The 12,888-nt window shown below is 48.0% G+C and overlaps 1 protein-coding gene across 1 annotated transcript in view; it reads left to right on the top strand.

Annotated features, from left to right (window-relative positions):
- The first annotated feature begins 993 nt into the window (after positions 1-993).
- The window catches only part of CUNH14orf79 (chromosome unknown C14orf79 homolog), a 28,832-nt gene continuing 16,937 nt past the window's right edge, over positions 994-12,888 (top strand). Inside the window, exons 1-2 of the mRNA XM_019518476.1 lie at positions 994-1,079; positions 2,571-3,279. Of these exons, the coding sequence (XP_019374021.1) occupies positions 2,782-3,279 (498 nt within the window). The 5' untranslated portion in view covers positions 994-1,079; positions 2,571-2,781. The remainder of the gene's footprint in view (positions 1,080-2,570; positions 3,280-12,888) is intronic.

Below are 12,888 nucleotides of genomic sequence, written 5' to 3'. Positions count from 1 at the left end.
CACCGACAACAGCATCTGCGGGCAGTCTGCAGTCACCACTGGCTGCCACCCATGCTGCTGGCGGCGCCTGTGGGTGGTCGCCGACCCCTGGTCAGCACTCCCTATGCGCCCTCCACCTCGTGTATCAGTGCCCTCTGTGTGTGTGCCACGTATCAGTGTCCCCGCACTTCACAATGCCAGCGGAGATGCTTTATGTTCAGTGAACGCGCCCCGGCTACCATGGTTTGAAGTGCAGGGATGCTGAGGCTGGCGGCAGCGCAGCAATTACCGCGATCCCGCGGACTCGATGAGACGCACTGTAATGACAGCGCCTGGGAGCAGCCTCCCAGCGCCTCCCCCGACACCCCCAGAGCAGCGGGGCAGGGCTGGAGGGTCCCCCGCCCGAGGCAGGCTCATCCTGTGCAAACCGGCCTATAAAAGGCAGTGGTGACCGCTGCCATTTTCCCGTCCCGTCTGTCCCTGGTAAAGCTGTGCCCCATTGTATGCTAAGGAGTTGGACACGCGGCCTTTTAAACTGCTTCATGCTGGGACCCCGCTTCTTGTAGTGTGCAGTCCGTAATAAACCCCTGCGACCGCTCTCTTCCCATTCAGTAGTTTCCAAACCCTGCGGGCCGGGCCTCCTCAGTCACCCCCCGGGGCTCGGCGCTGGTGGGGTGGACCAGAACGGGTGGGGGGACCCTGAGGGGATACCGCGCAGGAGCAGCAGACAAAAGGGGGCGGGGCCTCGCTCCGATTCGCTCCGCCGATCCCCGGGGGCGGAGTAACCCCAGCGCTTGGAACTCCGCTCCCCCCGCCCACAAGTGCTCCTATAGGGCGGTGGAACTCGCTAAGCCCCACCCCTGGCGCGTGGCCACACCCCCGGGGCGGGGGCGGGGTAACCCCAGCGCTTGGAGCCCTGCCCCTCCCACAAGCCCTCCCATAGTGCGGTGGAACCGGCTAAGTCCCGCCCCCAGCGCGAGGCCACGCTCCTCGACCCCGCCCCTAGCAACCTGCCGCTTCCACCCGGCCCGTGGCCCCGCCCCCCGCCCCGCTGTGCTCGGCCCGGCGGTCCCCGCAGCCGCGGAGCTGCTGCCGTGCGGGTAAGGCGGCCCCTCCCCCCTCCCCGAACCGAGCCCAACGGCTGTAACGGCCCGAGCACTGCGCTGCCGCGGGGAGCGAGGAGGGGCACAGGCGACACCCCGCCTGCATGGAGGGGGGAAACTGAGGCAGGGCCCCGCCCCCACCAAATGCAGGTGATCCCAGGCTGTGACTGACAGGCCCCGGCCCCGGCCTTCCTCATTAGGGGTCCCCTGCCCCAGGGCTGAGGCTAGACCAGGCCTGGCCTTTGCGGCAGTTGTGAGGGGCCCCGGAGCAGCAGAGCCCACGGCTCGTCGCCGGGTGATAAAAGCACCCGTGGGTTTCTCTTGCGGATGTCGCCTGGTCCCACAGGCCGGGACAGCCAGGGCAGGTAGCAAGGGACCCAAATCAGCCCAGGGAAACGGCGTGATTTCCAGCTGGAAACGGGCTCCGATTTCTCCCCAGGATGAAGCCTTTTATTCCAGGATCCTGCCGACCTACAGGCCCGTGGCCCCACTTTTACTGCCCCTGAATGACAGAGATGACTCTTTCTCTTACAGAGACTAATTTGAGTTTATTATTGCCCTTTGAGCTGCCTGTGTAAACAGCTGGCCCCACCGGTTTGGATGGGAATCACAGCCTGGGAGAATCACACCCAGGACAGACCTGTTTGTTTTTAGCCCAGGATCCCAAGCTGCAAGGCTTTCTTGTCATCTGTTTTTAGCCTGATAGCAGTGTTGCCTGCACCGCACCTGGGTTATGTGTCCCCTGCCCCAGCGCTGGCCAAATTGCAATGGACTGAGGAGATTGAACCCAACAGATTGATGTCATTAAACCAGTTTCTGCTAATCTCTGTCCTAGTACAGGTTTTCATCAGGCCGACCACGGTTTTGAGTATCCGCGCTTAATACTCTGCGTACCATTTTGGCTACCACAGTATATGATTTTGAATAACCGTAGGTTTCCGTGGCCACGCATCAGCCTGCTGCCACCTGCTGTTTTCCCCATAAGCCTTTTGTCTGGCTAACCACGGGAACTTTCAGGAACCGAACCCCAGTAGTTGGCGAGGGAAACCTGTACTCTTCATTGCGTTTAAAACATGCGAGTTCCCAAAAACATTGGGAAAAAAGTGTGCATTTGGTTCTTAACGTGCAAAATCATAAATTAGGCCTTGCACATGCAATAGCTAGTCAAACTGAGCTCTAAGCAATTTAAAAAGAGGCTAAAAATAGAGATTAAATATATACTCCTGCCAATGTTTGCACTTCTGTAATGTCATTCTTCTTTTAAAAAATCTTGAACAATCCATGCAAACCAAAAAGGGGCAAACTGGCTGTGCAACAGGAAACACAGTGAGACTGACTACATAGCAAATGTCAAATAGAGACCTGAGTTTAACAGTGGAACATAATAGTTGTCACCATGAACATTTGTTCTTACCTTGTCTGTTATCTTTTCCTAACTCTACACAGCCGTTATCACAGAGCTCTTTATTTACAATCCTTCCTTTGCAGACTAAAATCCTAGATGGGAAGAAAGTCACACTGAATAACAAGCAGAGTGCTGATGTCTGGGGGAGAGAGTGAAGGACACACTGTTCTTGTTCAGCAACATTACCCAACTGCCTTGATATGGAAGGCAGGACTTTCATCGTGTTCTGGAAGTACTAGAACTTTTTAGGCGTCTACACCTCATTTGCTGTTTTCTCCATTAAAAAATTCACTAATGATTCCTTATAGTAACTCAAAAATGCAGGACCAGCAACTGATGGAAAAACCTAACACCACGGACCTGATAAGCCAGACGACTTTGAAGGATCTTACTGCTGAATTGGGTTATATGTCCCTCAGTGAAAACAATGAGGGAAATGGTGACCATAATGTAAATGAAATCAGACATAAGGAAGAAACGGTGGATTTTCAAGTGATGCAGCAAAGCCTCTGCAGAGGGAATAATAGAGGGAAGCCTTGTGAAGGATTTTGTGGGAGCACAAATTGCACATTAGAACTCAGTGGTAGTTGGGGTGACTTTGAAGGTTTCAGCAAAACCTTATGCAAGTCAGACAGCTTCAGCCACACTCCTGAAGTTCTGGTGAAGTCAACAGAAACTACTAAAACTGATGTGGATTTAAGTGAAGAATATTGCAGCTCTTCTCTGGGACATCCCTGCTCCAAGCTGTCTGTACACAACCAAAGAGAGGCTCCTTCCAGTTCTCTAAATGAGGTATGTATTGATAGAAAGTTAAATTTTCTGCAAAAAAATTAGTAGTGTTTGCAATACAGTTCCCTTTGGGACACCAGAAAATTTTCCAAATGTTGTACTCAGAGGATACGGTTTAAGGGGGGAGAAAAATCAATAATTTTGCTTTTAATTTAAAAATTAGTAAAAGTATTATTACAATTTAATTATTTAAAATAGTTTTAAATTTTAAAATTATTTTCAGTGATGTACTATAGAACATTATGTTCCATTTGATTATTGTGTGATATATGTATAACATCGTAGTATGTTAGAGGATACAACCAGATTTTTCTGGGGTAGGCATTGTATAAACTGTAGTAAGCAACTATCTTGTCTTAAGTCAGGGGTCAGCAACGTACACCTTTCAGGCTGTGTCTGGTCCAGGGAAGTCTAACTCAGCCTGGGGCACTGGGCAGCCTACAGCTGTGGAAAGCTGCCCACTCCCTCCACAGCATCCTCCTCTAACCCTTCTTGTTTCTCATGCTGGTGCTTGCACTCACTGCAGAGAGGCTGGGTATCTCCAGTGAGGGTAAGCACAGGAGAAAGGTAGAGATTTGTGGCCTCTCCCAGGGGCCTAGGTCACAAGCTCTGGCCCACGGAGGCAAAAGGTTGTCAACCCCTGCCCTAGACCATTTAACATTTAGAAGACTAAAATTTGATATTTTAAAATTTAAATTGTTTAAATACATTTTATTTAAAAAATGAGCCCATATAAAATGAAATTTGAAAGGATGATAACCTATATTAAAGCTGTAACCTGCTATGTTTTGGTAAAATTTTGGAAAAAATGATGAGTCCATTTTGTGAGAGGCTGGCAGAAGGCATGATGCTGAAGGATAGCCAACATGATTTTGTTGTGGGCAGGTTATATCTGACCAATTTCATCTCCTTCTATGATCAAGTAACCAACTGCTTAGATGTGGGAGACATGGTTGATGTCATATACTTGGATTTTGAAAAGGCCTTCAATATGGTCTCCCATGATGCTCTTATTAAAAAAAACAAAAAACTGGGTGATAGTGGGCTGGCAGAGTCCATGATCAGGCTGGTTGGGAACTGGCTAAGGGGTCAAACCCAGAGAGTATTAGAGGATGTGGGCCTGTATCGTCTTGGCGGGAGGTGGCCAGTGGTGTCCCGCAGGGTTCAGTTCTTGGCCCCGTGCTGTTCAACATAGAATCATAGACTAGAAGGACCAGAAGGGACCTGTAAAATCATCAAGTCCAGTCCCCTGGCATGGGCAGGAGGTTATTGGGCTCAATCAAGCTCAATGAGGTACTTGTTCAACCTCCTCTTGAACACCTCCAGGGATGGTGACTTCACCACCTCTGCTGGGAGTGTGTTTCAGATTCTAGATACCTAAAGGAAAATAAGTTTTTCTTTATGTCTAGCCTACATTTTTCCTCAACTAACTTGTGCCCATTGGTCCTAGTCCTCCCAAGGGGTGCCTTTCTTAAGAGTTGCTCCCCTAGATCTTAATGTTCACCCCTAACATACCTGTAGGCAGCTGTCAAGTCACCTCAGTCTTCTTTTATGCAGACTGAACAAACCCAGTTCCCAGAGTCTCTCCTCGTAAGGCCTATCAATGATTTAGATGAGGATGTGGAAAGCGCGCTGGCCAAGTTTGCAAATGATGCTAAGTTATGGGGGAAAGTGGTCACACTAGGGGATAGGATTCAGATCTAAGCAGACCTGGACAAGCTGGAAAGGTGGGCAGAGTGGAACCGGATGCAATTCAATAAGGATAAATGCAGAGTGCTTCATCTGGGGAGAAGTAACCAGTGACATGAATATAGGTTAGGAGGAGATGTCCTGGCCAACATGATGGCTGAAAGGGACCTTGGGGTTATGGCTGATCACAGGACGAACATGAGCTGCCAGTGCGAAGCTGTGTCAACAGAGCTGATAGCATACTGGGATGCATTAGCCGATGCGTTGTGCAGGGCTAAGGAAGTGATGCTTCTTCTCTACTTGGCGTTGGTGAGACCCCAGCTGGAGTACTGTGTCCAGTTCTTGGCGCAGCACTTCAAAAAAGACATGGAGAATCTTGAAAGGGTCCAGAGAAGGGCCACAAGAATGATTAAGGGCCTGGAGGACAAACCTTATGAGGAAAGACTAAGGGATCTGGGACTGTCTAGGCTGGGGAAGACAAGACTGAGGTGGGACTTGGTGGCCATCTATAAGTAGGTAACGAGGGAATATCAGAAGCTGGGAGAAAAATTGTTCATTAGGGCGCCCCAGGGGAGGACAAAGAGCAATGGCCATAAACTGTTAGAGGATTGTTTCAGGTTGAATGCAAGAAAGAACTTCTTTACCGTAAGGGTGACCAGAATCTGGAACAGACTTCCCAAGGCGGTGGTGCAGTCCCCAACCTTGGAAGTCCAAGACGAGACTGGACAGACACCTTGCTGGGATCATGTGATCTCAGCTGTATTCCTGCCCAGAGCACAGGGGTTGAATTCAATCTTTCAAGGTCCCTTCCAGTCCTTAATTTCTATGATTCTATGTTATACAATTTGTTAATTATTTCAATTTAGTAAATATTCTAGCAGGAAATGTTTACCAAAAAATATAAGGAATGTCAGACTACTGAACTGGACGAGGTCACCAGGACAGTGCTTAGAAACTTCTGACAGCTGTAGCCTGTTCTGCAAGTGCAGAGAATATTTTCTTCATTTTAGTTTATTCACTATTATGGACAAACATAGAGTGGAGAGGTTTCCAAAGGGCTGAGGGAGCTGCTACTCAAGAGCCCACAGCAACTGTTATGCTAAACTGGTATCTGGGTATAAGCATGTAGCCATACAGGTGAGCTAATCACCCAAACATTGACCCCAGATGACGCAGGGTTAAAGCTGGAGCAATTTTGCTACATTTGCAGCCCCAGAGGCTTACAGAGTAACAGCTGCTTCAGCTTGATCCCCACCCCCACCTCCGCTCCTACTGCCTCCTCGCTCTGGCCTTTTCAAGCCATGCTAGACATGGGTTTGTCCATACTCTCAGTGTAATTACTACCTTATTCAGAGCTGAAGAAGCAGGAAAACTTGTTTCCCTTTTCCAGTCTATAAAGATCAAGTAGGTATGAGAAGCACAGATCTACTAACTTGCTTGGTGACCAGCAATAATCAGTTCATTTCACTATCAACAGATAAGGCTTTGTTTGTTTAGTACATCAGTTAGTATTAAAAGCAACACATTTTCTTACACGGCCAGCATGTTTAATGTAGTTTTATTTAACCAATGGACAATGGATAAATACGGGTTTTCTGCATTTTAATCGAATGCCAGTTTCCATTCAAAAATAGCTTGAATCAAGCCATGAGTAAAATTAACTACACAAATAAGAAATGCTCTTCTCCAGTGTCTAATATAACATAGAAACATTAACCATTTGAATCTAAAATTTATATAATTGCTGGAAAAAAAATATATATATATATAATCTCAATCATACTCTGGTTAGCAAAATGTGTCAGATTTAATGTAAAGGCTATAAAGAGTGTAATGGCTAATTGCAAATCAACCTGTGTTAATGATTACCAGCCTGAGAATCATCCTTTTTGCAGGAAAATAAAACCTAGAAATGCAAATTAAAATGTAAATAAATTATTACAACAAAGCTAGAAGCCTTTTTGAAAAACCTTTGATTTAAAGCAACCCACCCAGAACAAAAGGGATCTTTCTTTTAGCCTCAGTGAGCTTGGCTAAGAATTGCATGTAACACTAATCATAACCTGCTGTTCACCTGTTAGAATGTAGTTTTCCCTGTAAGTATAATGATTAATGACTGAGTTTTTTGAAGGCCAGAACCATAAGGTGGAAGCTTTGTGGATTCTGCATGGGAGTTTTACCCATTGCAAAGGGTATCATGGGAGAAAGGAGGAAGGTGCTGGTAAGAGAAATGTTTGGAATCCGAAGCAAGACAAAAATGGGAACTGCCTTTGTGATAAGGTTACCAGCATTCATAGGTAAAGAGGATCTAAATTATTGAGGGCTTTGAAGATTAAGTCAAGAATTTTTTGTTTGTGAAAGAGTTTCTCCAGGGACAGACGCATTTCTTGCAACTCCTGGCCAAAACAGACCATAACAAGTCACTGAATTTCTCTTTGAAAGCAGAATCTCTTTATGTTGCTACCAAAGCTTCAGTTTAATCTGTGTGGTTATTCAAGACAAGTGGCTGCATCTGATACCTATTACTTCATTGACACTCGTTCATTTGAATAATATTGTGTTGAGTTTTCTTTACCCTGTCTCAGGGCAGTGAAAGGCAGCATTGGAGATGCTGGCATAGATAACATGTATTAAAACACTGTTTTAATTTAACCCTTTCTTTTACCTGTTAGATAAATGTATCTTGGGGATTTGTCTTAGGGTACGGACAAATGTACGCTTAATAGTGGCTTCAAAACCGGAGGGACAGTTGCAGTCTAGGACCCTGGTTCATCCAGGGTCAGAGTTTCACTTGTGTTTCCACAGGCACACAGTACAGTTACAGCACAAAAGTCGCTGTGTGCTGCCAAGCAGCAACTCCCCCATCACATTTGAAACTACTAAAAATATATGTTTGTCCATAATCTTAGACCAGGGGTTGACAGTGTTTTTTGGTGGTGGGCCAGAATGACCCAGCTCAGGTCTGAGCAAGGCTGGCACAAAGACCCAGCTGCCTCAATCACTTCTCACTAAGGGATCTAGTGAAGAAGTCACGGGGCAGGTAGAAGGTGCAGCAGCTCCTTTAATCTTCCATGTTCCTCTGTGTGCATCTCACACCTTGTCCCCACCTCCTGCTGATTAGCGGAGGACCCCACCACTCCCTTCTGATCAGCAGGGAAGCTAAAACCATGGTTTTAAATGTGGCACTGTTTTTGCTTCCCCACCAGTTATCAGCAAGTCACCAGCAAACAGAAGGACTGTCTGGGGCCCCTCAGCCAATCAGTGGCAGGAGGCAAAAACAGCACTATATTTAAAACCTCAGTTTTTGGCCCCCCCCACCCCGCTGATCAGGAGCAAGTTGCAAGCAGGGCCCCTCCACCAATCAGCAGGAGGGCAGGGGGAGGGGCATAGGGAAACCCTTTTTTGCCATCAGTTTGGTAGGTCCCTACTTCTAATGAGCTGGAGCATAGCATTGCAGAGCTCCTCCTTCACCAAAGCCCTTGCCGCCCAACTGCAGCATAGCACAGGCAAAGACCTACAATTTGTAGACAACTTGGAGACAGTCCAGTGGATGGCAACAAAAATGGTGAGGGGGCTGGGGGACATGACTTATGAGAGGCTGGGGGAACTGGGTTTATTTAGTCTGGTGAAGAGAAGACTGAGGGGTGGTTTAATACTTAGAAAAGCTGGACGTGTACAAGTTCATGGGGCCAGATGGGATGCATCCAAGGATGCTGAAGGAGTTGACTGATGTAATTGCAGAGCCATTGGCCATCATCTTTGAAAACTCATGGTGATCAGGAAAGGTCCCGGGTGATTGGAAAGGGACAAACATAGTGCCCATATTTAAGAAAGGGAAAGGGAGGATCCTGGGAACTACAGACCAGTCAGCCTCACTTCAGTCCCTGGAAAAATCATGGAGCAGATCCTCAAGGAATCCATTTCTAAGCACTTGGAAGGAGGTGATTAGGAACAGTCAGCATAGATTCACCAGGGACAAGTCATGCCTGACCAACCTGATTGCCTTCTAGGATGAGATGACTGGCTCTGTGGATGCAGGGAGACCACTGCATGTGGTGTTCCATTTTAGCATGGTTTTTGATACAGTCTCCCACAACATTCTTGCAGGCAAGCTAAGGAAGTATGGGCTGGATGAATGGACTGTAAGGTGCATAGAAAACTGGCTGGAGCATCGGGCTCAAAGAGTAGTAATCAATGGCTCGATGTCTAGTTGGCAAGTGGTATCAAGTGGAGTGCTCTGGGGTCAGTGCTGGGGCCATTTCTGTTCAATGTCTTCATCAACGACCTGGAAGATGGCACAGAGTGCACCCTCAGCAAGTTTGCAGATGACACCATGCTGTGGGGAGTAGTTGATACGCTGGAGGATACAGCTAGGATTCGAAGTGACCTAGATAAATTGGAGGATTGGGCTACAGGGAATCTCATGAGGTTCAACAAAGACAAGTGCAAAGTCGTGCACTTAGGATGGAACAATCCCGTGCACTGGCGCAGGCTGGGAATTGACTGGCTGGGCAGCAGCTCTGCAGAAATGGACCTGGGAGTTACAGTGGACAATAAGCTGAATATGAGCCAACAGTGTGCCCTTGTTGCCAAGAAGGCTACTGGCCACATCTGGAGTACTATGTTCAGTTTTGGGCCCCCCACTACAGAAAGGATGTGGACAAATTGGAGAGAGTCCAGCGGAGGGTGACAAATGGTGGGACTGGGGGACATGATTTATGAGGGAAGACTGAGGGAAGTGGGCTTATTAAGTCTAGAGAAGAGGAGACTGAGAGAGGACTTAATAGCAGCCTTCAGCTATCTGAAGCAGGGGTCAAAAGAGGATGGAGCTGGACTGTTCTCAGTGGTGACCGATAACAGAACAAGGAGCAACAGTCTCAAGTTTCAGCAACAGAAGTTTAGGTTAGATATTAGGATGAATTTTCTCACTAGGAGGGTAGTTAAACACAGGAACAGATTACCCAGAGAGGTGGTAAAATACCCATCCTTGGAGGTTTTCAAAACCCAGCTAGACAGAGCCTTGGCTGGGATGATCTAGTTGGGGATGGTTCTGCTTTGAGCAGGGGATTGGACTACATGACCTCCTGAGGTCCCTGCCAACCCTCATTTTCTATGATTCTATAATAGCAGCCTTCAACTACCTGAAGGTTGGTTTGAAAGAGGATACAGAACAAGGAGCAATGATATCAAGTTGCAGCAAAGGAAGTTGAGGTTAGATATTAGGAAAAACTCTCTAGTAAAACACTAGAACAGATTACCCAGAAAGGTTGTGGCACCTCTATCCTTAGTGGTTTTTAAGACCGGGCTAGACAAAACCTTGGCTGGGATAATCTAGATGAGGCTGGTCCTGCTTTGAGCAGGGGGTTGGACTAGACAACCTCTTGAGGTGCCTTCCAACCCTCATTTTCTATGATTCTATGAAAATCTAGCCAAGGGGCCATGGGGTGCTGACCCTGTTCCTTAAACTAATCTCCTCAACAATAGTGTAGCGGAGGAGGAATGACCAGGGCAGCACAAAAACAGAAACATCTGGTATTGGCCACTGTAACAAACAAAATAAAGTATTTGTAAGACCATTGGGCTAATCCCAGACAGTAATTCTTTATACCCAGCTATAACAGGGTAACTGATATGAACTCTAATTAACATTAAGACATTCATTATTATTAAGACGAAACCAGGAGGTGAAAGAAGAAAGAGAGCAAAACAGGCATATGAAGTATTAGTATTATCTTATCTATATTTGACTGAACTATACTATAAGCCAGTGAGGCAATTTAGTGTCCAATCTGTCAAATAAAGCTCCCTATTGCTACAAAATTCTAGGTTCAAAAAATACACTAAAAATCAAACCAGTTCAGGATTCCCACCATGCACATATTTTATAGCCTCTTTGGGCTCTTCTCTACAGTAAACTTGCTGCACCTTGCACCAGCACCTGCCACACTACATTGCTCAGCATGTGCTAAACCAGTAACAGTGGTGTTGCAAACAGGCTAAATAGGTCGAGCTAATTGGCCCTTTTTAATTCTAATTATTTTTCCCAAGTAAAGTCTGGATTTGGTCGCACTGCTGGTTAAGGAACCAGCCTTCACAGAGCAGTGCAATGCATTTTGAGGGTGCTGCTGCTGGGCAAAGTAAGTTTACCGTGGTGATGTAGCTTATTCTTTCCAGAAACCAAGAGTTGCTGCCTGGCATTCCTAAATCCTCTCCTCGCTATGCCTTCCCTTTACAGCTATATTACTCCATTGGCTAACACAGAGAACTCTTCCCAGGTGTTTCTTGATCCAGCCTGTCTCCCTGATTGAGCAGATTTTCTACTGCTTTTGTTCAGCCAGAGCCTTGAAAGTGGTTGCTGGCTTATGCACATCCAGCCATTATTGCTGTTAAGTTACATAAGCGTTACCATGGAGAGAATTTCTCCAGTGACATTTTTCTTTTGACAGTTGGTTTGGATATCCCAACAGTCATCTTAAGGAAAGCTAGCTCAGGTTGGCCTCCCCTTTAGGAATTCATATTCATTGCGAAGGAATCACATGAGTGCTTGAAACTTAGGACTTGACACCAGGTCTGGAGGCAGCCTGCTTTCATAGAGAATGATTTAAGAAATTCCTCTTCCCTGCCTCTTGCATACAGAAGTAATTTCTAAGACGGGGCGGGCAATTATTTTGGGTGGAGGGCCACTTAACGAGGTTTGGTGAGCTGTCAAGGGCCAACATGGGTAGCCCCACCCCTTGACAGGTGCCCTGCCCCCTGGCCACAATCTTGGTACAGGAAGTCCCACCTCTACTCCTGACCTTTGCCACCAGAAGTCCCTCCCCTTGCCCCCTGGAAATACTCCTTTCGGGAGGGGAGTGTTGCTATCTTAGAACCAGAAAAAAAGTCATGCAGTACAAATCGAACACCTACTATAACATATATTTTAATTTTATTCAAAAAAATATTTTGTCATGATTTGTGTTTGCATACATATAGAGGTGGTTGCATAATAACTCAACAATCTTAGTCTTCTATACTCTGTGTGTGGGGAGGGGTGCATGGTAGGGGGGTGTATGGTGGGCTGTGAGTGTGTGTGTGTGGTGGGGTGTGGTTGTGTGGGCGGTATAGGTTATGTTGGGGGGTTGTGTGGCTATGGGGGCATAAGGTATGTTGGGGGTTGTGGCAGGTGTGGGTGTGGGGGGCATAGGGTATGTTGGGGGTTGTGGCAGTTGTGGGGTATGGGTGTGGGGGGGCATAGGTTATGTTGGGGGTTGTGGAGGTGTGGCTCTGGAACACTGTCCTCTCCTGCAGTAACTGCAGGCAACACTGGGGGGAGGAGGGGGTGTGCCTGTGTGTGGTTTGTGGGGTGTGAGGGAGGGATATGGGGACCCCCCCCCCACACTGCCCCCATGGTGCAGCAGCTGGTGGGGCACTGGTGCCTGGCTCTGACCAGCGCTGCACATTACAGCAGGAGTGCAGCCCCTGCCAGGCCATTTGTTTCCCTGGCACTCCCCCGCACTGGCAGGGCACAGGTGGGAAGCCCCAGGCATTGGAGTCAGCTGCTTTCCTCGCCCCAGCCCCTCCAGTGCCTGGGGCTTCCCTCCTGTGCCCTGCAAGCACTGGGGAAACAAATGGCCCAGCAGGGCCTGCACTTCTTGCAGTGCTGGCTGGAGCCAGGATCCAGGCACTCCTACCAAGCAGAGCACACCCCACCCCCGCTGCTGTTGCTGCTGCCCCTCCCTGCCCTGCCTGCCAGCCCTGCCTGCCAGAGCTGCCCAGCATGGGAGGAGTGTGGGAGGGGTCCCCATGCCCCTCCCCCACACACCCAGACCTGCCCACCCAAGCTCTGTGCTGCTGCCATCCCCTGAGCAAGGGCTCCACACTGCAACCAGCCCCAGTCCCATGCTCCTGCCCAGCTGCAGCCCAGTCCCCCCCCCCCCCCCC

Source organism: Gavialis gangeticus, unplaced genomic scaffold (assembly GCF_001723915.1).
Source record: "Gavialis gangeticus isolate Ggan-Ray unplaced genomic scaffold, GavGan_comp1, whole genome shotgun sequence".
NCBI classification, from domain to species: Eukaryota; Metazoa; Chordata; order Crocodylia; family Gavialidae; genus Gavialis; species Gavialis gangeticus.
Note: the sequence above shows the minus strand (reverse complement) of the source record. Positions and strands in the feature narration are given on the sequence as shown.